Source organism: Bubalus kerabau, chromosome X (genome assembly GCF_029407905.1).
Source record: "Bubalus kerabau isolate K-KA32 ecotype Philippines breed swamp buffalo chromosome X, PCC_UOA_SB_1v2, whole genome shotgun sequence".
Classification (NCBI taxonomy): domain Eukaryota; kingdom Metazoa; phylum Chordata; class Mammalia; order Artiodactyla; family Bovidae; genus Bubalus; species Bubalus kerabau.
This window is the reverse complement of record NC_073647.1, coordinates 154,442,566-154,469,086: the sequence shown is the minus strand read 5'-3', so window position 1 is coordinate 154,469,086 and position 26,521 is coordinate 154,442,566. Positions and strand designations below refer to the sequence as shown.

Sequence of the window (26,521 nt, the reverse complement as noted above, 5' to 3'; positions counted from 1 at the left end):
GTCCTAGTTTCTCAACCAGGGATTAAATCTGGGCCCCAGGCAGTGAAAGTGCTGAGTCTTAACCACTGAACTGCCAGGGAATTCTCTACATTGATTTTTAAAGGTTGTTTGGGAAAAAAGCAGCACACTAATCCTAACCTACTTTTGACTTTCAGAAAAAGCTTGCCAACTCCTTATGATTGTGCTTAAATACTTACTTTCATTTTTGTGTGTGTGTGGTTAAATACTTTTGCTCACCATCAACTAAGGTCTTTCCTATGTGCCTCTGTGTACATACACACTCTGCTAGTCAGATAAGTAACACCTTGGAATGTGCAAAGAGTTGGCCAAACTGAAGAAATCCATAGTCCTGGATTTTTAAAGCTTTGACGACAGCTACAGTGCAGAATTTTCCTAGTCCTCTGTTTTAGAGGTTAAAAAAAAAGTCCTAACATGTCTGGCTACAGAAAACTTGTTTTCTGTCCCCAGCCAGAGTGGGGCTGAGTGTACCAGCCCTTTTTTCTTAAGTCATACAATAATGAAACTACCTTTTAAGGCACAAGGACAGTATCTACAACTGTCTTTGGATTTGATAGACATTAAGGTCACACAGGCAACAAAATACACAGAAGCTGTTAAATTTATCATACATATTTACTTAATCTATACAGAATTGAGTAGATAAAATCAGATTCACATTAGTGAAAAATCTCTACAAAATGTCTTTGAAAAGCAAAACAAGACTGCCTCTTAAACAATTCGTATCCTCATGAAAGACGTGGGCTGTAAAAATAAAGCAGTGTGTTTAGCACAAACTAGAAGATATCTGCATCATTTTTTCACAGTTATTTCCATCTACAGTCTGAAAGAGGTAGATTTTTCTGCAACACCTGAGAATTGAATTGATAACCAGGTGTAATAAAGGCAGTTGCATACATAACTAAAAAATACTGGTCTCGAGACCAAGAAATGTACTCCTACAAGTCTGAGGATGAAATGGTCCATTATCCAAGACCCAAGTTTTCTCTATTCCTTGGAGTCTCCTGCCACTATAAATAATACACATCAAGACTCCACGATGGTGCAACAAATGCAGTTGAAGCAAATTTGACATTTGATCTTTCCTGGGCCAGCCTTAGCATCTGTGTTCTAGAATGTGGTAGAAATGGAGCGTGCTACAAAGCCACAATGCTGGGCTGGCGAGGTGATTGCCCTAGGAGCGTGTCCTCCTCAGAGGGTCCCATTCATATTTATTCACAGGGTAATGAGAGGAAAGATTCTGAAAGGATACCAAATGCACCCAGACAGAATCCATGTCCTTTAAACACCATGAGAGCATCTAGCTAAAAATACATAGCAAGCCAAAAGCAGCAGGCCAAGTACTGTTAATCACGTCGCTTTATAAAGCCCTTGAAAATATGCAACAGGTCCGAGCTTTACGCTCTTCCACACAGGACAAGCACCACAAAGAAACGTGGTGGCTACACAAATGGCTTAAGACAGTAAGAGCTGTACATCCAGCAGAGCGCTTGTGAAATGGGACCATTAGTACTAATTTTACAGTAGAGTATAGTTCTGATATATACCTCCATTTCCTCTCAGGGAAATGAGTCCAGTATTTCATTTAGTAGCCAAAGGTGGTATTTATAAAAGGCTATGTTTGTTTTTGCTTCCGACTCATTTTGACAGTAATTAGATAACAGTGGGTTTCTTTTCCTCCACTGTCTGGCCCTTTGATTAACATGACCAATGGTGGAAGCTTAGACGTAATCCTCCACTCCAGGCGCTGTTGCCGACAATTTTCAATTCTTTCAACCCAGTTTAGACCACGAATGTGACAGGACAAATAAAACTTTAACAAAGAGAAAAACCCTTCTAACTGGACAGAAGAGTTTGTTCAGTCCAGTAAGCAATTCAAGAAGTGTCAGTTTGATAGTTTTGCTCAGTGGAATGTGCTAACATCAGTTCTAGTAGAACCTTTTTATTTCATAAAGTATTTCAATGCAAATTATACCAGGGACAAAGTCAAATCTTGTCAGTGCAGCCTGGTTAATGATGTGTATAAACTCGACCACATTTGACATTGTGAAGAACAAAGGAAAGTTATGAAAGAGCAAATCCAAAAGTGATGTGCTGCATTTCCGAAGTCCCCCATTCCAAGTGTAGACACCTTGATAATACTGTTTTGTTTTTCCATAAAAAAGAATAAAAACTAAGCAAAGGGTGAGAAACAGACTGAAAGCGTAAGTAATAAATAGATCCTGGCTACTTAGCTCTCTGCCACATTTCCTTTAAATTAAAAACGCTGGTTCCAGTCTGTTTTATACATGAAATAAAATCAGTTTCAGCTAGCATGTTGATAATTAAAATTCCCTTTTAAAAACCCTGGAGAACTGTGCTAGTTGGACTCAGAATAGTTGGGCACCAACTTTCAAGTAGCCAGAAAGTAGTGGAGGGACTTCTGCTTAAGAAAAGCTACACAATGGTTTTACCCTCATTGTCTTAAACTGACAAAGGACTGTCAGTGGCAATTCTCCATGGGAAGTGGAGGATGTGCACCCAAAATCCCAACTGAAAAGCAAACCACCAGGCTCCCCACCCTGTAGGCTTTCAGGTGGTCCAGCCAGGCGCTTCTAACCTGAAAACGGTGATGGGACTACTTTTTAGTCACATAAACAGTAAGCCTGTTTCTCCAATAATTTGCCTATATATACTACTTTGTTTAAATTATACCTCTATGTACAATATTCTGCCAAAACAGAAATTCTAGGCTTGCGGACATCTTAATTTGTCAAGTGATATATCAAAAAGCTAATCTGAATCAAATATGCTGTGCTTGTTTCTGACCCAAGGCTTCAGTTTTATTGGCATTTAGATGGACAGGGAGGCTTTGCGTGCTACATACTCCATGGGGTTGCAAAGAGTCGGACGCGACTGAGCAACTGAACTGAACTGAATCATCTTGATTTTCCTTTTTTTTTTTTGAGTTATATTCTTGGGGGGGTAGATATTTAAATGAATATTGTTTTCACATCAAGGAACCATTATCAGGGAGTTCACTGGTGGTCCAGTGGTTAGGACACGGTGCCTTCATTGCCGAGGGTACGAGTTCAATCCCTGGTTGGGGAACTAAGATCCCACAGGCCACAAAGCACAGCCAAAAAAAGAAGAAAAAAAGAAGGAACCATTATCAGAACAAAGTTCCCTTGTAATGGTCAGCCCTGGTGAATGAAATTTTAATTCAGACAAAATTCTGTGCAAGGAGCAAGGGAGAGGGAAAAAGGCAATGAGCACATGCATTCTGATGAAGGGGAACGAGGCAGATGTGCAACATGGCTGAGGAAAACGTAGAGTAAAACTATTCAAACCTGCCAAGCAGCCTCCTGTACCACTTAAGTCCAGTAGTTCTAAGAAAATACAGATATGGTAGAAAAAGTAAGAAAATTTTCACCACAAAACCAAGTTACTACTAACAGAGGAAGTTATACACAAAATAGAGCTCTCAATACAGTGATCATACTTGGTCTCAGTCAACTGACTCGATGCCGGGCCCGGCTCCCAGGGACCCGGCCTCAGGGATAACCCGGGCGGCACTCTGCCAGGTGGCACCGGACTCCTCGGGAGGAGCCGAGGTGGTGCAGGGCTGGGCCTCGGGTGGCACTGGGCCTCCACCTGCCGCCCTCCCGGACACCTGCTCCTTCAGCACCTCCACCTTCTCGTTGAGCTCGTTCCTCTCTGTCTGCAGAGCCCGGCACAGCTTCTCCAGCCGTTCCAGTTTTATTTGAAAGGCCTTGTACTCTTTATCTCGGACAGTTTTCTATAAAGAGGAGAAAAGGCAGGGTTTATTTAACCTAACTGAATATGAATTACATTACTGGATACAACAAATTAAATCTTTTGAGCCACTTGTTGGGTCACCTGAACATGTTCAATTTCTTCAAACACTTCCTAACATCCAGCTAGCTGGGTTCTGCACACTTAACTATGGACACCAGTTAACATGCTTCTGATGTGACAAAATGAAAATCCCTCTGTCATGTTTCTTAAAAAGAAGCAAAGTAAAAAAAATACCAGTCTACCTTTAATAACATTCTGTATTGATAAATTAATAAGGAAATACAAGATACTCACCACCAAAGACTAGCAGATAAAATAAGGGCTTGCTTAAAAACAGAACTCATTTCCACATACATTTCTCTCATTTTACCAGTCCTCAGATGAGATACAAGATTCAGGGTGTGTTATTTAGTGTTTGCAAACCTCAGCTTTGTAAGACTGGCAGAAAGTACTATGCTGCTTTTTTGTAAGAGACAGGCACCCGAGTTGGTGGCCTGTGCTCCCACTGAGAAACCTGATCCAGCCAGGTGGGTGCCTGGCAAAAAGGCAGATTCCCTGACCCCCACACCAAGTGAATCAAACTTGCTGGAGCCCAGCAACTCAGGTCTTACAAGCTGGGGATCACAGCAGGCTGGGTGGTAGGAAACCCAACACCTCACTCAGGGTCCTCCCTACAGCCTAAGTCCTGACGGGACAGACTGCACTCAGCACTACCCCTCTCTGCCCAGCTCTGGCCAGTCCTCAACTGTGACAGCAGTGTGGCAAGGTGGCGTGCTTCCCTAACCTGAACTAATCACACCCTCCTCGCGGGAAGCCACCTCACCTCTTCAGCCATTTGCAGAAGTGCTTTGTTATTGTTTTCCCACTTGGTCCGCCATACCATTGTTTCTTTTTCCAGTTTTTTAATTTTCTTTGTCATCTGTGAATTGACACAATTGCAAATTTAAATTCTAAATGCCGTTTCTTATCTCTACAGCCAACCCCAAGCCCTGACCGGTCCTCCCTGCCCCCATTATCCCCCTGCCCACCCCAGAGTACCGCTGGGTGCAGTGCTGGGGGTGGGTAGAGCTCATCTCTCCAACTCCCAGGGTGGTGGTGGCCAAAGCGGGGTTCATACAATGAGAAAAACACATCTCAGCCCCTCATTTTTCAGAGGCAGCGACACCTGGTGGAAGCTGCCCGCCAGCACACTCAGCGCTTGCTTGGGCCAAAAGCAACCATCCTCCTTCCCAAGTTGGACCAAAAACATCTGTTCCTGAATTTTCTGTGCATTAACAACTTCATATGATTCTTGGAAGGAATGAAGTTCCCCCTCCTCCCCAAGATAGAGAGCTCGCCTCCGCCCCAACCTCAGAGGCTGCAGCCGTCTGGGAACCAGAAGCAGCAGAGGGGACTGGGACCAGGGAAAAGTCATTAACCAGCTTCCCTAATACGATGACGACTCACCACTTCTGGTTTTGCTAAAAAATAAAATGGATCCAAAAATCAGAGGATTGTTCTTAACCAACACCGCCAAAGCCCAGTTTTCAGAAATTCAGGACGAGATTTCACTCTGGCGCCAACGAGCTGGCGCAACGACAACCACCCCCCCCCACCCCCACCCCCGTTGCCATGCCTCTGGCCACAGTCTCTGGGTTCCCCAGATGCCTGATGGGGGTCACCAGAGCCCTTGCCCCCACCAAACACTGCCTGAAATACGCCACTTTATGAAGGGCAAGCATTTTTGTTATTTGTAGGGAGGAAGGCAGAGAAAGGGCACAGAACTCGCCTCCAGTCACACTGTGGACCTTTAGCCCAGGGCCATGGTCCTGCCACCACCATCTCCCCCTATGCTTCCACCCCTAAAAGCCCCCGGTGTAAGGATGGGCGCATGGGCACAGGTATAGACACTGGGTCTTAGTTTAATATCCAGGATACAGCTCTCCTTATTGTAGGCAGGAAAAAGAACCAGAGCCCCAAAAATCACTCTGGTGGAGGGAGAAAGAATTTAGTGGGAGTATAAAAGAAAAAAAGAAACCTAAAAAGGTAGAAATACCAATGATTATCAACCAACCAAAATACGTAGCTAGCATTCTGAGCTTGGCTTGTCATTAAATAATTTACTCTTCAAGGATACCAGGCTTTGTGAAAAGGATTGGGGGAGGGTTGGGGGATATCACCTGAAGCCAATACAACAGACACAACAAACAAAAAATAAACCACTTTATTGCTAACAACAAATTGTATTTAATAGAGGAGTTAACTTTGGTGGCCTAGAGGGCACTAGCTACATGTGGTACTACTGGGGGCAAAGTGACAGGATACGCCGCCACCGGAGGATTGGAAGAGATGGAGAGAGCACCATAAAAACAGGAATGCACCCAGGCCACGAACATGCTTAAAATGGCTTATTATATAAAGTCCCTTTTAGGCAAATACTCCACTTAAAATAGGAAAATACCTTTTCCATTTCCTGCCGGAAGGTTGTAAACAGTTCATTGCTTTTTGCCATGGTAGTCTGGAATTCTTCAAACTTATCCATATAAAGAGAAAGCTACAGAAAACAAGTATGAATAATTTAGATGTCTAGGTAAATGATTTAAAATCTCAGACTTTCAAAAAGAACATAACATGGTTAAACATTAGTTACCTGTTCTAAGTGACAGAAATAAGAATAGATGCACACCCAATCCTCAATACCAGACATCAATGGCTGCAGTTCTAAGAACCTACCGAAATGCACTGAAACTTAGGCAGTTATGCTGATCTCACCATCTTTATATTTAAGTGTTTAAAATATACAAATATTAGCTCCATTCCACCAATTATAATAAAAACTGAAGGAGGTGGAATAGCTTTTAAATTTCATATAACAAATCCTTTATGAAATACCTCCTTTCCTTATATTTGAAAAACTGATCCTTGAAAAAAGATCATTCTTTTGGAATACCACCTGCATAGTTCTTAGCTTGATATCAGAGATATCTTTTTTAATGCAGGCAAGAAAATGAAACAGAAACCAAAGAACTGGTTTCGTTGGGAGAGAAAGAATTCAGTGGGAGTATAGTTAAGAGGAAAAAAGATAAAAGAGGTAGAAACATCAATATTTCTTTTAACTCCCACCCTGAAGGAATTTTTATTCTAGCTGGGAAAATAACACCAACTGACAAGGCAAGCAAAATGTGGAACACGAGTCACTTTTTCCTCCCACAGGACAGGAATTCACAGAAGCTGGGGCTGGAGAAGGCACGGGAAGGGTCAGAAAAAAATTGCTGCTTGTGACTGAGGCCAGAGCTAGGTCTCAAGGGCAGGCTGAATTTTTTCATTTCAGACAAGGAAGGAACCCTAAGAGTCCACCTAATGTAATTGCATTAGTTTAGGATGAGTAAACAGGCCCAGAGGAATAAAGTGCTTTGCTCAAGATCACACAATACATACAAAGAAAGCAGAAGAGAATAAAAGACCACCAGAGGCCAAGAAGCAGTGCCTTTCCACCTTCAGCAGTGCGGTGTTCATAGCAGCAGAGAGAAGCCGTGACCAGGGAGGGGAGGGGCGATGTGCCGGGACAGAGCGGGGAGGCTGGTAGCAAGACAGAGGCCAGCTCTGCTGGCTGAGGAGATGCAGACCTAAAGCGAAGCTACCAGTGGCATCAGGCCAGAGGAGGTGATGATAAGACAGCCAAAGCATGCCCATGGAAGGGTGAGGCCAGGGGCCAGGATGAATAGAAATTTCAGGGCCAAGAGAAGAGCACAGAGGATTTCCACACAGAACAGCTCATAGAGGGGCGCACGGTGACAGAGTCTCTGGGCTGCTGGCCTGGGGTCGGGAACGGCGATGAGGCTCAGGCGGGTGGACAGAGCAGTCCTGGCACTTGAGGGAGATTCTTAGAATGGTCTGTTTTTATCGAATACGGAACATCTGGGTGGACTGTCCCATCAGAGTTCAGTGCTGCCCCCCTCTGGGTAATCAGTATGTGACAACTACCATCTTGGACGTAGGAGCCTAGATTACAAAATGGTGGTCAAAACACACCAGTAAGATGAAGAGTTCATCAACAAAGCCTGGAAACGGACATGGCAAACAAGAACAGAGGACAAGATTGACTCTTGGGAAGAACCGCACATTTAGGGAGCAGAAAAGGAGGTGGCAGCAAAGGAAACAGTAATGATCAAATAACATTACTCAGGACAATAGCCATCACAGACAAGAGAAGCTGCACTCCTAAGAGTACAACAGAACTTGAGCTGCTGTGGACTCGGTAGAAGGGCCCTCTGGGGCCTTGCATTAAAGTCCATCTTCTGAAGCCATATATAGACTTTTTATATGTTTTCCACATCGATTCTCTTCTCCGTTTACATGGACAACTGACTTTATAGGGCTAATACATGGACAACTGACTTTATAGGGCTAATAAGGGGTTCAAATTTCCTAGAAGCACTGTAGCACAATAATTTATGGTGGAAAGTTCAAAAGACTTCTCCAACTGTCACTTTAAGTTAGGCTAGCTTTGCAGGAAATGAGTGTCACCACATTGTAAAACATGCTCAAAGACCAAGAGCACTCAAAAGATGTGTTCAGGGCTTCCATAGTAGTCCAGTGGTCAAGAATCCTGCTAACGCAAGGGTCAGGGGATCGATCCCTGCTCCAGGAACATGCCATGGGGCGACTGGGCCCAGGGACCTAGAGCCTGTACTCCACAACAAGAGAATCCGCGATGAAGAGTAGCCCCTGCTCGCCGCAACTAGAGAAAGCCTGAGTGCAGCAATGCAGACCCAGTGCATCCATAAATAAACAAACAATTTAAAAGAAAAAGATGTGTTCATAAAGATTCAGGCCAGTCTGCGTTTTAGAATGAATCTAGAGTTCATACATTAAAGAAACTTGTTACATGATAAACTTTCAAAATGCATAATACATTTTTCATCATCTAGCTAACCTTTTCTGAGAAAGGATGAATTATTGCTACAAATACCTAATTTCACCTGTCTGTAAAGACATGGGAATTCCTTCCTGCACCTCTTTTTTGAGTAGGGATGAAGCATCTGTTACCCTTCTTCCACACAAGGCACACACAGAGAAAGACTGCATTAGAACAAACCTAAGGGGTCTGGATTAAAAAGTGGGGAGGCAACAAAGCAAAGCCTAAAATCCCAGACAGCTTCATGGGTAAATTCTACCAAACACTGAAAGAACTAATACCAATTCTTATCAAACTCGTCTCAAAAAGTCAAGAGAAGGGAATACTCCCAAACTCATTCTATGAGGTCAGCATTGCCCTCGTACCAAAAGACAGTCCAGGCCAGATAAGAAAACTACAAGGATGGTTCAAATAGGCAAATCAATAAATATATCACATTAACAGAATAGAATGAAAGACAAAAGTCATATGACCTCAACAGATGCAGGAAATGCATTTGGTAAAACTCAACACCATTCATGATAAAAATGCTCAACAACAAAAAGAGCTCAATGGGAAATTCCCTGGCAGTCCAGTGGTTAGGCCCCTGTGCTTTCATTGCTGCAGGTACTGATGCAATTCCTGGTCAGGGAACTACGATTCCACAAGCTGTGTGGTACGGAAAAAGAAAAGAAAAAATTTCAACAAACTAGGTACAAGGAGGGAACATAAGATAATAAAGGTCATATATGACATACCCTTAGCTAACATCATACCCAAGAGTCAGTGAAAGGTTGAAAGCTTTCCCTCTAAAATCAGGAATAAGACAAAGATGCCCACTATCACCACTTCTGTTCAACACAATAGTGAAATTCCTAGCCTGTGCAATTAGACAAAAAATAAACAGCATACAGATCAGAAAGGAAGACGCAAAACTCTTTGCTGATGACATGATCTCATATACAGAAAATCCTGAAGACCCCACCAAAAAACTGGTAGAATAAATTCAGTAAGGTTTCAGAACACAAAATCAATACACAGAAATCAGTTGTGTTTCTATACACTGACAAAACATCTGAAAAAGAAAAAAGAAAGTCAAGACAAAACTAAGTGGAAAGATACTCTGTGTTCATGGATCAGAAGAGTCAATATCATTAAAAATGTCTATACTAGTTAAAGCCCTATCAAGATTCCAATGGCATTTTCCAAAGAAATAGAAAAAATAATCCTAGAATTTGTATGGAACCACAAAAAAGAAAAAATTGAGAGCCCCAAAATAAACCCTCACAAATATGGTTAATAATATTTGACAAGGGAATCAAGAATACTCAATGGGAAAAGGAAAGTATCTTCAATAAAAGGTATTGGGAAAATTGGATAACCATATGCAGAAGAATGAAACTAGGCTGTTATCTCATACCATTTACAAAAATTAACTTGAAATAGGTTAAGAACTTAAAAAGATCTTAAACTGTAAACTCCTAGAAGAAAACATAGGTAAAAAGCTCCTTGACAGTGGTTTTGGCAATGAATTTTTGGATAAGACATCAAAAGCAAGAGCAACAAAAGCAAAAATCAACACATGGGACTACACTGAACTAAAAAGCTTCTATACAAAAATACAATCCACAAAGTGGAAAGGCAACATACAGAATGGGAGAAAATATCTGCAAACCATATATATCTGATAAAGGATTAATATCCAAAATATATAAGACACTCATACAATTCAATAGCAAAAAAAGTTAATTAAAATTTGTAAAAATCTAATTAAAAAACCAGCAGAGGATTTGAATAGACATTTTCCCAAAGACATAAAAATGGCCAACAAGTACATGAAAAGATGTTCAATTGTCACAAGTTATCGGGGAAATACAAATCAAAACCACCTGTCAGATTGGCCAAAACAAAAAAGATAAGAGATAACAAGTGCGGGTGAGAGTGTAGAGAAAAAAGAACTCTTGTGCACCGCTGGTGGATTAAATTGGTGCAGCCACTACAGAAAACAGTAAAAAGGCTCCTCAAAAACTTCAAAACAGAACTATCACTTTATTCAGAAATTCTGCTTCTAGGTATGTATCCAAAAGAAATGAAAATAGGATCTCAGGTGTCTGTACTCTGGTGTTCCTAATCTGCGTTATTCACAATTGCCAAGGTATGAAAGAAACCTAAGTGTCCATCAACAGATAAATGTATAAAGAGGATGTGGTATACGGACTTCCCTGGTAGTCTAGTTGAGACTCTGTGCTTCCACTGCAGGGGGCATGGATTGGAACCTTGGCTGAGGAACTAAGATCCTGCATGCCATGTGGCACAGTCAAAAAGAAACTTTTAAAAAATATGTGGTATACATACACAATGGAATATTATGCAGCCATAAGAAGAAAATCTTACAATTTGTGACCACACAGATGGACTTTAAGGGCATTATGCTAAGTGAAATAAGTGAGACACAGAGAGACAAATACTAGATACTGTATGCTCTCACTCACATGTACAATCTTAAAAAGTGAAACACAAAGAAACAGAATAGAACGGAGGTTGCCAGAGGCAGAGGGTGAGGAGAAAGGGGGTCAGTACCGGAGATCTCACACAGCATGGTGACTACAGTTAGGGCCCTGCAGACAGTGGGGCCAACTGTCCCATCTGCCTGGTTCCTGGGACTCAGGACTTTAAACCAGGAAGGTCCTAGGCAGGTCAGGTGGAGGGGGTCACCCTAAATGAAGAGGAAAACTCCAAGAGGGACGTGTGGTCCACTCTCAGGTCTGCTGGGAGCAAGCAAAAGCATCTGAGACAAGATTCAAGGTACATGTCAAACGAACCATCGATTTTGTTTTTCCCCTTACAAATTCTACCACCCCCGCTGTCAAGTTACCTGCTGTTTTAGTTGTATTTCTTGTTGTTTCATTTGTTCATATTTGTGTCTTGATTCCGTTGCTTCTTTTAATAACTAGAAAACAGAAACATTCTGGCAAAATACTAATAGTAATTAAAAGATGACTACAAGGTCCAATATCCAGATAGTTGGGCTTTTTTAGCAAGAACCATGAGATGTTAGATCATGAAAAAGTTGATATTACTACATCTGTGAATCAAATAATCTGTCACATCAATTGCTAATTACCTGTATCTTTGATTTGTTCCATTCTTAACACTCACAAATGTAGGAATACACTTTCATTCCTTAGAGAAAGCACCTGTGAGGCCTAATAACAAGTTTATAAAACTCAGGGTTAAATTGTATTTTTTTAGATGAAAACAATTAGAAGTCTAACAGAAAATATGTCTAGCAGAAAATATGGGTGGGAATCTTGACATTATCTGGGTCATTCAGAAAGTCTCCCTGGAACTTCCCTGGCAGTGCAGTGGTTAAGACACTGTGCTTCCACCATGAGGAACACAGGTTTGATCCCTGGTCAGGGAACTAAGATCCCACATGCCATACAGTACGGAAAAAAGAAAAATTAGAAAGCCCTTCTGCTCCACGAGAGGCAAGATGAGGCAGATTGAGAGGGTAGGGAGCAAAAACAATGAAATCAGAGAACTGGTTTCTGATCACTTTTTTTTTTTTTCAAGTGGGGGAGACTATTAGAATGGAAGCTTTAATTTATATACTTGAGTTTAAGAAAATTATATCATGAAATTACAATGTAGTAGGCAGCTGTAAAATTCAGTTCCTGAAGCAAAATGTCACACTTAGTCCATTAGTCTTGAAAAGTCTTTAAAAACAACCAGAAATACACGCATCATGTGTGCATGTATGACATTTCTACTCCAACTGGGGAAACGACAACTGTCTCTTCAATTATGCAGAGGATGGCACTGTCAGTTCATGTGAAAGGCGACGCTGTGCAAAAAATACATCTCTCTTAACCCTAGACTTGCACTCAGCATGACATGTTCTCATCATGAGGCCCCACTGGGATCCGAGTCTTCATATTTGGCTCACCTTGGGGCCTAAGGGACTTGAGTGAAAGCTGCATGGGACACTTTTCATTACTGTAACCACTTCTTCTGACTTTATTTTTTGGTTAAGCAGGTAAAGTTGAATTTGCATGTATTAAGTATATATACCCAATGAGATTCCACTGTACTCACAATTATTGACAGACAACATAATCTGAGTACATATTCTGGGAATAATGCTGAGTGATTAGGGTGTAGAGAATTCTGTTAAATTTTTATCAGAAAAGTATACTAGAATAAACAACTTCCCTAGTTTCAAGTTACCTGTTTGGAAACAAAATCTAACAGTATGTATCAATAGGACATCCATGTTTGTAAAGCTTGCTATTAAAATGAATTCTCGAATATAATGTGCTAAATACTGGTATAATCCTTAAACTTGGTAGGCATTATCTAAAAAGAGAAATAAATATTCCAAACACAGAAAAGTGCAATGAATACAGGTGTTTGTACTAAGTTGGTCTAATTCCTCCAGTGTATCTTCTGTTTGTAAAGTTGAATAGAAAGAAAAGGCTAATGCTTTCTAACACACGTGCCCTTTATAATCTAGAACAAAAAAATTAGCACCTAGTGCTACCTGAAACGTAGAATGGCTTTGGTCACAATTTTGGCCATCATTTCTTTTTTTAAGAAATAGCACTTACAAACTCTCGCTCTCTCTGATGTTTCTCATCAGCTTCTTTTATCAGCTGTGTCGTCTGCTGCAGTTTGGCATCCACAAGTTGTTGCTGCAGTTCCTTATGCTTGAATACTTTATCAATGTGCTATGGGGAAAGGACAATTTCTTCTGTCACTTCATGAGAAGAGGGACAGAATGACGAGGACACATGAGACAAGTCACAAGACCTCACTCGTGAGGCTGCTCTTCCTGCAGGGCTAACACCAGTGGGCGCCTGCCTGAGAGCTGGGCTGGCAGCAGCCTGTGCTCAGCACGCCTCCCTCTGGAGATGGCCCATCGGCACCTCAGTGGCTGCCCTGTACCTCCTATTTCAGCCCTAAGGTGAAAATGAAGCCCAAACTGTATCCAGAAAAAGATGGCTAAGGAGATCAAACTGTTAAACTCATCCATCATACACACAATTCCTGGATAGTTTTTTCTCCCCATTAAAATTTCCTGATTTCTCAGTTGGAGACAGCATGCCGTTACAGGAGGAATGGCACCAAATTCTCCCCTCTCTGGGGGGAGCCATACGAACAATGCGAAGTTGTAAATGCCAGTGCAATGGCGGTACTGTGTAAGGTGCTTGCTACCTGCCACTTACCAGATACATTTGGCAAAAGGTCATTATTATTTCCAGGTGAAAGTATTTAGTGGTTATTTATGTATGATAAAGTCATCAGAACATCCCTCTCTGACCAAGGAAAGAACATTCAATAATACTTGAATAAGGCTCACAGTAAAGTGATTTAAATATACATAGCTTGCAGATTTTCTATATCATTGTCATATTAAACAACAAAACTAAAAGAATAATTTTAAGAAAAGTGAGAGCTTTATAATCCAATAGAAAGTTTATTCTCTAGGACAAAAAATGTTTCTTAAATAAACACACTAAGAACTTAAAAAAAGAGAAAAGGAAATCTTTAGAGATTTGAGACACATCAACCGTAAAACAGATGGGTTTTATTTGGATCTTGGTTCAAATAGCTTGTTTCTCTTTTTTTAAAAAAGGATGGAGACAACCAAAAAAATTTAAATGATGACTAGATTTTAATATTATATAAGTACTGTTAATTTTTTAGGTGTGAATATAGTATGCTGGAGAAGGCAATGGCACCCCACTCCAGTACTCTTGCTTGGAAAATCCCATGGATGGAGGAGCCTGGTAGGCTGCAGTCCATGGGGTCACTAAGAGTCGGACACGACTGAGCGATTTCACTTTCACTTTTCCCTTTCATGCATTGGAGAAGGAAATGGCAACCCACTCCAGTGTTCTTGCCTGGAGAATCCCAGGGACGGGGGAGCCTGGTGGGCTGCCGTCTATGGGGTCACACAGAGTTGGACACGACTGAAGCGACTTAGCAGCAGCAGCAGCAGCAGTATAGTATGCTAGTCACACCTAAAAACAAATCCCTCATCTTGATGAGGTCCACCCTCAAATATACATGAATGGACTGATACCTTGGATTTGCTTCATAATAACCTAGGAGGAAGTGATGGGAACATAGCTGAAACTACAATTTCATCTGCTAACACCAGGTGATACAGTCTCTACTCTTCTTTGTAATTTTCCATAATGATAAGAATAAAAAAGGTAAGCAAAAAGCATCGAAAGTGATAGAAAACCTTTTTAAAAACTAAGTTTTTGAAGGGCCATATGTAAAACTCGAAATTAATAGAATCTAAAATTTGCCATGAAAATTGGATAAAATAACCCAAAGAGATGCCACAATCTCTCTGTTTTTAAAATCAGGTCTTTTAATCTATCTGTGTAAGTGATACAACACACATAAGAGAACAATGTTTTACTAACTTAAAAGGCAGAGTATCTTTCATTTAAAAAACCTAACCCTTTATTCCTACCCATTTGACCTCTAAAAGGGAGGAATTTTAAAAAGCACATGATCATCTATTTGCATTTAATCTAGACACCATACCCAGACTTCCCAACTAGCTTGTACAAGTCTTAGTTTGGAGGCCAGCGACCAAGATAAGCAGCCAGAGATTCTTCCAGTAAATTTTTTACTTCAACTAGGTGTAAAAAGGTTTAGAAACAGGTTCTTTTTCTCCTCCCCCAAATATATATATATATATATTTATATATATATATATATATATATATATATATATATATATATATATATAGTATAAAACCCCCATTAAAAAAAAATTGAAACACAGGTATAATGCAATGGTGCTTAGTCACTCAGTCATGTCCGACTCTTTGTGACCCCATGGACTGTGGCCCGCCAGCTCCGCTGTCCATGGGGATTCTCCAGGCAAGAAAACTGGAGTGGGTTGCCATTTCCTTCTCCAGGATGCAATGGTAGTGTAGACCTTATAGATTATTACAGATGTCTAAAATACAGCATATTTGGGGGCCAGGTATTTACTCATTTTTAGTCTAGATAAGGGGGGGAAAAAAATCTATGCCCAAGTCATAATCTTCCAGAATCACATGGAAGACAAGTTGTGCTTAACACCGTCTCCAAGAAATTGCTTCACAGACCCAAATCCAGTGACTTCTGGGCCATCCCTAAGAATCCTGCGAGGAAAGGATTCCACTACACATACACAAAGGTTCTAAAACACCCCAGAATGAGTGCTTCAGTGAATGGTTCTGGTTCATCGTGACAGGGGACAGTCCCCGCTAACGTCGCCTAAACACCTGGTTGCCCCTACCTCCTCCCGCAGCGCGTACTGCTCAATGAGCTTCTTCAGCTTCTCGCCCAGCTCGATGTTCTCCTGGCGGAGCTTGGCGTTGTGCATGTCATGTTGCTCCAGCTGGGCCTGGATTTCATTCAAAGTGATTTGGAAGTGTGCAGTGGCTTCTTTTCGTCTTTCTTCCTCCTCTCTGGCCTGCTGCATATTTTCTTCCTTATTACCCCAAAAAATTTCTGTTAATGGTACAGACCTAGACATAAGATGCTCACAAAAGACACTGCTGCCGTGGGGATTCACTGCTCGCTGCCCTGAAGTGGTGCTTCTAAACCGGAATTCCTTCCCTTTATTTACGACCGGAAGGCTCTCATTTGAAAGCAACCAGGTTCTCCTAAACAGATAATCAGAGACACAGGCTGCCCCGCCCTAAAGTGCTCTGTGGCCATCTAAAGCCCACCGTGCTGAGAGACGAAGGAGCTTCCCCAGGCAGCCAGCTACCTCCACGCAGGCTTCCCAAATACCTGCTCTCACTGGTCTCACAGGGCAGCATCTCAAATCAGCCTGAAGAGGGAAATCCCTTCTTGCACCTTATTTTCGGGGTTATCCCTTCTACTCCCTAGACAGCAAGGGGCAAAAGGAACATGTATCTTAAAAGCTTAGTCCCAACTCTTGCTCAGATACAAGTGCTAAGAGACCTCTATGTGTCTACAGCATTATCAGTCCAATCAAAGTGAATTTGCTGCTACGGGGAAAATACCACCTAGTTTCATGAACAATGAAATCCAAGGATTCAAAAACAAAGAAAAACTAACGGCTCCCCCATCAGGTGAAGGTCCATTTCCTGAGGGTTCCTATTCCTATGTTCTAGGGCCTTGGGTGTCTGGTGTGGTGGGGGAATCTGATGAGCGATCCCGCTCAGTCACGTGAGGACAGGCCCACCTGCATCCCTGCCCCTTTCTCTTCTTCCCTTGTTGGTACCAACCACCTTTTGGGTACCCACTGCCTCATCTTTTAACCAACCAAGGAATAAGTGTTCTTCTACTTGTCAATGGGGAGCTGGAATGGGCAAGGGCAGCTGGCAATGCAGCCAATGAACAGCCCTTGAGGAGCTCAATGGGGCCTTTCCCTTCCCTCAAGTCTGCTCCTACTCATTTCGGTCCACATTTCACACATGCTAAAAAATGACTTCAGTGCTCAGCCAGAAACTGAAAATTTGAGCTTTCTAAGCCATGGCTCTTAGCAGGAAAGCTGTGGTCTAAACATCAACCTCATCTATATTCCCCACGAGCAAGTACGAGGTGTGGTAAGAAGGATCAGGCCAAGCAAAATAGAATGGCGGCTGTCTCCAAGGAGACACAAGGATTAAGTTCAAATAGATACACGGTGACTATAAATTCAGCTAAGTCAGTCTCTCCTGAAAAACAGAAAAAGGAACCAACTCACCTTTAACGTCTTATTGTGACGCTGAAGTTCCCTGCAAAGAGACTCGAGCTTGCTTCTTGCCAAGATAGCCTTGCTGTGTTCACTCTGCAAATGAACTTTCTCTTTCATGATCTGGGCTTGCTTCTTCTGCAGAATCTTCATTTGCTTCTGAACGTTCCTGCTCTCCTCCAGCTAAAATTAACAAGCACTTTACATTTAGGAAATACAGTGAAAACCTTTGAGTGATGGCTGGAAGAATTACAGTAAGAACCATGGAATACACTTCCCAAAACCCACAGTATTGTAGTGTAATATTTTATTTAAATTGTTTCATGCTATGCTACTCTGCCAACCTCTTTTTTCATTATGATAAGAAAGTAAGCAAATGATTTAGCGTAGGAGAAAAACAATCTTCAGTCCTTCACTTATTTATTAAAAACAAAAAATGATGTTTTGGACAACTTTTCAGGAATCAACACCATAAAGTTTTACTTTCTTGAAAAACACACTCAAGCTACTTATTAAACTGATCCTCCAAATTAAGAACTTAATAAGCAGCAATCAGTGTTCCTTGCAAGTGGGAGGGGAATCACTCTCCTCCCACTTGTAGGTTTGGAGCAAATGTGTCTGTTTCAAGGTTAAACCAACACTAACAGATAAGATGGCAGCTTTATTGACCTATCACTGAAGAAGGATGCTGAGTCACTATTTCAAGAGCAAGAGCGACACCTTGTGGCCTCTCAAAACACCATGCATCCTTGCAGGCGAGATGCTTACAGCTATTAAAAACACTTTTATGGAAATTCCCGCCAGAAAATAATTTTTTGTAAAATACCCTCATAATCTTACTCGGGGAGGGGGGAGGGCGGCAGGATCTGCACACACTATCAATAACTCCACTGAGAACTGGAACTCCCCTTGGCCTCCCCCATTCAAGGTAACCACAATCCTGAATCCTGGGGTCCCTTCCTTTGCTATTCCTGGTATTTTATGTCATCCGTGCGGTATCCTAAAAGAACTCGTTTTGATTTTAGTTTTTTTGACTTTATTTGCTACTGCAACCAAGAAACCCCATTTTAAAATTTTCTTTAAATGAATTCAAGCTTAAATGGCCACATGTGGCTAGTGGCTACTGTTTCGGACAGCACAGCTACAGATTACACTGCCAGGACTCATCTCGATTCTTTGCATGTAGCTACAGAGCAGGGACCAGCAAACAAACTCTGTAAGTGGCCAGAAAGGAAATATTTTAGGCTTTGACTGTTTTGCTGTCGTTGTCTTTTAAACAACATTTAACCCCTTCTTAGCTTGTGGGCAGTACAAAAACAAGCCTTGCAGGCTTTGGCCCACAGGTTGCATAATATTTCACTTAAAAAAAAAAACACAGCACACAACACACTTTGTTGACCCAGTCTCTTGTCAGTAGGCATTTGGGTGGTTTCCAGGTTCTATTACAATTTGCACATTCTCACACATGTGCTTCCTGGTGTAATACACACCACGCAAGAATTTCTTCTGGGTACGAACCTAGAACTAGGGTTTTGGGGAAATGATTTCTAAATGTTCTGTTGCACATGACAAGGACACAGCTTTCCAGAGCAGCAGGCACATTTACTCCCCCACCAGCAACTTATAAGAGATCAAATAGATGTACTTCTTCTCTAAAACATCAATCACCTTTCTTCATTTATGCCACTTATAATGGACACAAAGTAGCATCTCGCTGTGGCTTTGATTTGCATTTCTCTGAGTATTCATAAGGTCAAATATCCCTCGTATATTTATGTACCTTTATGTTAAGATATCTTCACATCTTGATGTTTTTCCACTTCTATGAAATACCTCTTACACTTGTCTGGCCCAGTTTTCCATTGGGCTGATTGTCTGTATCATATCCATTTGTAGATTTTCCCTAGCTATTCCTGACATAGAATCTTCTGTTGGTTATTATTTGTTGAAAATATGTTCTCCCCAGTTTGTGATGTGTCTTCTCCCTCTCTTTTAAAGTGTCTTCTGATGAAGAGAAAGTCTTAATTTCAATAGAGCCAATTTCTGAGATGTTGTCTCCAGTAGTGCTTTTTGTGTCATAAAAAATCCTCCTCTTAATCCAAGCTTGGTAAAAATATTCGTCTGTTAACGTATTTAAATAAACCTAAACAATATCTAAAATTTTAGGTTCTTAATCCATTTGGAATTCATCACTGCATATGGTGTTAAAGGATCTAATTTCATTTTTTTTCCACATAAGGATATCCAGTTTTTAAGCTCCATTAATTTCTGAAGGATGGTATAATTCTCCTTAAATGCAACTATAGTTTATATAAGATGCTCTTCAAAATCCCCAAGGGGTGTTTTTTCCCATGGAACTAATAAGCTCCTAAGAATCTAAAATTTTATAGAAAGTAAAGTGTCAAGAATATCCAAGACACTTCTGATGAAAAGAAGATATACCTACCCAACCAGGTAATCAAGATTTATTATTATGCTATAATAATGTACACAACTAAGGAACGGGAAAGAACAGCACCATTATGTACTTAAGGACCATGTTACAGGAGCCACACTTGGCCAGTGAAATGTGGCGATTTCATAAACCCATGTTATCCGGTGAACGTGGCAGCCACAAGTGCCAGTGATGTCAGATGAAGCTGTGACAAAAACGACAGAGGACTGTGACGGCAAAATGGAAGTTTCTGGAGTAATCCTTGGGAAGAAGGCTACTCCCTCGATGGTCTCACTGCTGTATAATCTATATGCTCTACCTTCTTCTAAAAAATGAGTTTTGTATCAAGAAACAAAGCTTGATAACATTTTTTGAAAACAGCCCACATTTCGTCCTTCATATGTTCGGCACAAATCTAAATCAAAGAGAGGTTGCTCACTGAGCAACATCCCAAATGTACGTACGTGTCACATCCCAAAATGAATGTAGCCATTACTGGTGCTTTTAAAAAATTAACCATGCCACGCCACCACACACACACACACACAAAACAAATGCCACGAAGAAAACAACTTAGACCCTTGCTACTTAGCAGTGCTATCCAAGAAGCTGAAAGCACCATCACCAACCTCACGTGGGAGCCTGTTAAAATGCAGACTCTCAGGCTCCAGAGAATAACAATGTGCTTTTGAACAACCCAAGTCCCAGCATCCGTGTGAGCCTCGGAAGGACCGCTGAGACCGCCGTCTGCTGCTTCTGCTAATCCACGTGTGGCTCTGCTGCTGTCCCAACACTGGGTCAAGCACCTAATCTGCTACGCTGCTTTTTTCTCTTTTCCCTTTTTTGTCTTCTTTTTCCACCACTTCTCACACAATTCTCTTCATGTGGATAAAACCAACAGGACTGTCTTCCACAACCAATGTTCCTGAAGCCAGCAATCTGACCTCCTTGTGTTTTCTGCACTCTTCACACCTGTGAATGTTCTGGGCTCTTTTCATTGATGCGTGGGGCTTCCCGCTGCTCTGAACAGAAGGTGCCAGACTGCTGAATGCCAGCTAAGTGGAGGCATACACAGACTCATTTGTAAATAAATACAACTGTAATTCTTTGAGCAATAATTCATTTTCAAAGCTGGTCACTGACACAAAGTAGTGTTCACAACATGGAATAACTGCCTTAACAACAGATGAAAAGGTATAAAAATTGTCGGTGATAATTCACCTAAGTATTTCACAAAAGACAGTAATTTAGCATATTAGAACCACTCATTCTACAAGTTTCCCACAGCCCTTACTTCAAAGGGCTTTATGGCTTTCCTATTCCTCAACTTAAAAAGGACAGCAGAGTTTCCATATTGAGAGTGCTTTCATAATTTTACAAAGGGAATTAATGTGACTTAACACAGGGGCAGAACAAATGAGGTTAATTTCTTTCAAAGATGGAAAAAGGAATGCCTGGCACATAGTGGATGCTAAATAAATATTTCCGAGACACAGTATTGTTTTAGTAGACTCTCACCTAACTCACAATTATTTCAATCCCAATGGTTAAGAGCCTTTATCTCTAGAATTCCCTTGGAAAAAGTTAAATACAGGAACCACTACCCTCCAACGACTGGCATTTAAAATATCACAACACAGGAATGGAAAGGTAGACTTAGAAATACTCTAAGATTGAGTTTCAAAAAAAAAAATCTATGCTGTATCTTTAGCATTATAATGCTCTATAAATGTGTTATCTTATAAAATGAAGTCACAGAAGCAAAAAAAAAAAAAAAAGCCACAAGAAATCAGATTCTCCTCTTCAATTATGGAGTAAAATACAATTTTACATTTAAAGCTATGTCAAAATCATTTTAAAAAGCTTATCAAGCACATACACATTTTGCTATATTTTATATGGGCCTCACCCCTTTGATTCAATACTCACAAGATCAGCATATTTCTTACAGAGAGCTGCCAGCTTCTCTTCTGGAGTTGAAAGAGTGTTTAGGGCTTGCATCAATAATAAGACTTCTTTTCCTGGTGATTAAAAAAATAAGAAAGAAGTCCCAGAAGAATGTGATCAAATCTAACCTGTTATTTCTAAGTAGCACTTCCTATGTTCTGACATCCAGAGTAAAATAATTTATGCCCACAGCTAGAAATAAGAGATTTACTAGCTAAATTAAGAAAGCTATTTTTAAAATCTGGATCAGCAGGCACCCCTTCCTCCCCATCTCTACCCCAAAGTTCTCCACTCAACAACACTGTGAGCTATCTGTGAAAAGAACTTGCTGAAGGCTTAAAAATTCCCTTAATTACTGATATCCAAGTTAAGACAAAGGGCAAGTTACAAAGGGCAAAATATTTTTAAAAGCTTCCTCCTGACCAAGTACGAATACAGAAGGAAGTTCAAAGGGAATTTTGGCTGGTACTCTCTGCCTATCTAAGACGCTCATAATCACTGGTGACACAGATCTTTTTCTTTGAGCAATTTAAATAACTTCTCATGACTTAGCAAGCATGTTCCATGTGTTAACCAAATTTAGTATTAAAAAAAAAAAAAAAAAAGGATGTCAAGATGGCACTTCCCTTGGGAAAAAGAGCTGAACACAGTATTATTTTAAGGACTCTGGCAGGGAGAAGCAGGTGGCTGAGACAGGAGGGAACAAATGGTGTTTTAAAATAAGTGATACATTTTATTTCTTCAGCTGGGTAGTAGGTACCATTTTTATTTTTTTTTAATGTTCACTCTTTCTGAAGGGTATTTCATTAAAAATACATATGTGGGGACTTGCCTGGTGGTCCAGTGGTTAAGACTCCATGCTTCTACTGTAGGGGGTAGGGGTTCAATCCCTGGTTGGGGAACTAAGACCCCACAGGCCGTGTAGTGTGGTGAAAAAATATATTATGTATATTGAACATGACTTTGGTATATACGGTGTACAGATTGCTATGATGAAAACAAGCAGGCAACTTCAAAACAGAATGCTTTCCTGTCCACAGAAAATTTGAGTAATAAATCCTCTCTCACTTGGCCCAAGATCAGTAAGAATTTTTAAAGAAATGACTAAATATGATAATTGAATACAATTAGAAATAATAAGGTAACCTGCAATTTTTATGAAAATTCACTGTTTTTTTCTGAGATACAATTCACAGACCATAAAATTCACCCTTTTAAAGTGAACAATTGAGGATTATCACAAAGTTGTATAACTATCACCACTGTCTAACTTCAGGACATGCTCATCACCACAAAAAGAAATCCCATGCCAATGAGCAGTCACTCCCCAGGCTCCCTCCTCCAGGCCCCTGTTAGCTACTACTCTACTTTCTGTTTCTGTGGATTTGCCAATTTTAGGTATTTCATATTAAGTGCAACTGTGTCATTTTTGGCCATTTGTGTCTGTTTGCTTTCGCTTATTATCTTCAAGGTTCACCCACCTGCATATCAGGATACATTCCTTTCTATGGCTGAGCACTCAAGCACTCCAAGATACGATTTTGTGTGCACACGTTTTCAACCCTCTTGGAAATATAACCAGAGGTAGAACTGCTGTGTCATATGGTAACATGATATGTAACTTTCTAAGACTCCTTCTGCTTTTACACATTTAACTGGGGCGGCTGATTTTGAAGAAATTTGTCTTGTTTGCAAGGAATTAAGATTTTTTTCCTATTTCTACAAATTTTTAAGTTCTCCAAGTTAACAAAAAATGGATTTAATAAGGAAGATCATTCCAACTCAACATATAGAAAACCAAACAAATAAAACACTGTTAATCTCAGGTAGAACAAGTATGAAAAACTTAGGAACAACCAGTAACCTTAAAAGGGAAAATCAGATTTCCTAATGAGATTTACCATACCACAATCTTAGTCCTAAATCTCAAACACAGTAGGAAAAAGAAAACATATTCTTGAAAACCCAGTCTTAACCCACTTCCTGAACTATACATCTCTAAAGTTTTGTGACTAGGTTTGAAATAAAATGATCAAATAAATCTATAGTTTTCACAGTAAATTTTGGTCAGACTACATTAAAGATGCAAACAAGGCAAGTCAAATACTACTTCTGGGTGGGAACTCTCTGGTGGTCCAGTGGTTATGACTCTCCACATGCACTGCTAAGGGCATAAGTTCAACCCCTGGCTGGGGAACTAACATCCTACAAGCAAGGCAGCATGACCCCCCTGACTCCCCCACCCAAAAATACTACTTCTGTCAAGTTGTCCCCAGATTTCCTCCACGAAAGCCCATTCCTGACTACCCAGAGAGAAGTAATTCCTCCTCTGCTACCTTGGCCCCCACATGCCACTGCAGCAACAGGCCACCTGCCTCGCTGAGAATGACCGAAGTGTTAGCTGAGCAACATCACTCTCGACACTGCCGTGTTCATCCATCAGTGCCTGTGCTGCTGGAAACACAGGTCAAAGGAGCAACATGTGAAGCGTGCAAGCCCCAAGCAGAGGCGATGAGGCCATTACCTAAGGCTTTGTCTTTGCTCCTGCTGCACTCTGAATCCTGCTGGCCATCAGGGGGATCTGTTCGAGCCTCTCGCCCGGGAATTTCCTCCCGTGACTCCCGTGTGCAGTACGCCGGGCTCACCAAACTCCTGCCCTTTGTTATAAAGTCACTGCGTGCATCCTCTTCCAAAGAATGCTTGTTACTTGTACCACCACAGTGAGCGTCTTGATGTTGAAGAATATCATTGGACTGAGAGTTATGCAGCATATCCGCTTTCACCCCGAGCCCGCACATTCCAGCTTCTTCCATTGTGCCAATCACAAACTAGAGGGAAGGGAGAGGAGAAAAAAAGATGGGAGAGGGGGAGTAAATTAAATGTAATCAGTGTTTACAATCAATTACACACCATAGGTTGACAGCTTTTTTCTTTCTTAGTCATTTGTAAAATTGATGTAAATATGGTAGTTTCTAAGCTTCTATGCTGCTACTGCTAAGTCACTTCAGTCGTGTCCAACTCTGTGCGACCCCAGAGACAGCAGCCCACCAGGCTCCCCGGTCCCTGGGATTCTCCAGGCAAGAACACTGGAGTGGGTTGCCATTTCCTTCTCCAATGCATGAAAGTGGAAAGTGAAAGTGAAGTCACTCAGTCGTGTCTGACTCTTAGCGACCCCATGGACTGCAGCCCACCAGGCTCCTCCGCCCATGGGATTTTCCAGGCAAGAGTACTGGAGTGGGGTGCCATTGCCTTCTCCCAAGCTTCTATGAGAGGTGACTTAACTGTAAAGAGTAAGAAAATTCAAGTTAAGATGGCCAAAAAGCACATGAAAAGATGCTCAACAACACTAACTGATTAGAGTAATATCAAAACTACAATGAGGTACCACTTCACATCAGTCAGAATGGCCATCATCAAAAAATCTGCAAACAATACATGCTGGAGAAAGTGAAAGTGAAAGTCGCTTAGTCGTGTCTGACTCTTAGCGACCCTATGGACTATACAGTTCCTGAAATTCTCCAGGCCAGAATACTGGAGTGGGTAGCCTTTCACTTCTGCAGGGGATCTTCCCAACCCAGGGATCAAACCCAGGTCTCCCGCATTGCAAGTGGATTCTTTACCAGCTGAGCCACCAGGGAAGCCCACACATGCTAGAGAGGGTGTAGAGAAGAGGGAATCCTCCTACACTGTTGGTGGGAATGCAAACTGGTACAGCCACTATGGAGAACAACATGGAGGTTCCTTAAGAAACTAAAATAGAGCTACCATATGATCTAACAATCCCACTGCTGGGACTATATCCAGAGAAAACCATAATTTGAAAAGATACATGCACCATGATGTTCGCTGCAGCACTATTTAAATAGCCAAGACACGGAAGCCACCTAAGAGTCCATCAACAGTGGAATGGGTAAAGAAGACGTTGTATGTATATATACAATGGAATATTAACCATAAAAAAAAAGAATGAAATAATGCCAACTGCAGCAACATGGATGGACCTAGAGAATGTCATACTGAGTGAAGTAAGTCAGACATGGAAAGACAAATATAATATGATATCACTTATATGTGGAATTTAAAAAATGGGTACCAATGAACTTATTCACAAAACAGAAGTAGAGTCACAGATGTTGAAAACAAACTTATGGCTACCAGGAGGGAAAGGGAGAGGAAGATAAACTGGGAGTTTGGGATTGACATATACATGCTACTAAATATAAAATAGATAAAAAAGGACCCACTGTATAGCACAGAGAACTCTATTCAATACTCTGTAATGACCTATATGAAAAAGAATCGAAGATAAAAGAGTAGAGATATATATATATATATATAAAAAACTGATTCACTTTGCTGTACACCTGAAACTAACATAATACTGTAAATCAATTACACTCCAATAAAAATAAAAGTAAAATAAAATTAAAGTTAAAACAAATCATACAACTGAGTGGTATCAAAGGAAACAAGAAATGCCATTTAGTTGTACATCTAAACTTATTTCACACACACAAAATAAACTTACTTCCTTATAAAAATTCACCACTTAAAATAATTAGTACCTTAAAAGACATGAAATTATCCCAAGTTAATGAACGTTCTTTTCTCAGGTCTTAGCCTCTAGGACACGTACAGTAGAGACGGCTCACTGACTGTCCAGCAGTAACCCAGGCGCCTCCAAAATACTGCAGAGCCAGGACTGCTGGTCGAGCGCTCAGAATGGCCG

General features: G+C 41.0%; 1 protein-coding gene across 1 annotated transcript in view; it reads right to left on the bottom strand.

Moving 5' to 3' along the window:
• Positions 1-2,945: 2,945 nt before the first annotated feature.
• The window catches only part of TXLNG (taxilin gamma), a 42,657-nt gene continuing 19,081 nt past the window's right edge, over positions 2,946-26,521 (bottom strand). Inside the window, exons 2-10 of the mRNA XM_055563003.1 lie at positions 24,317-24,620; positions 21,775-21,866; positions 17,424-17,594; positions 16,002-16,196; positions 13,303-13,422; positions 11,568-11,642; positions 6,257-6,349; positions 4,640-4,735; positions 2,946-3,796 (exon numbers count right to left, since the gene is read on the bottom strand). Of these exons, the coding sequence (XP_055418978.1) occupies positions 3,506-3,796; positions 4,640-4,735; positions 6,257-6,349; positions 11,568-11,642; positions 13,303-13,422; positions 16,002-16,196; positions 17,424-17,594; positions 21,775-21,866; positions 24,317-24,620 (1,437 nt within the window). The 3' untranslated portion in view covers positions 2,946-3,505. The remainder of the gene's footprint in view (positions 3,797-4,639; positions 4,736-6,256; positions 6,350-11,567; positions 11,643-13,302; positions 13,423-16,001; positions 16,197-17,423; positions 17,595-21,774; positions 21,867-24,316; positions 24,621-26,521) is intronic.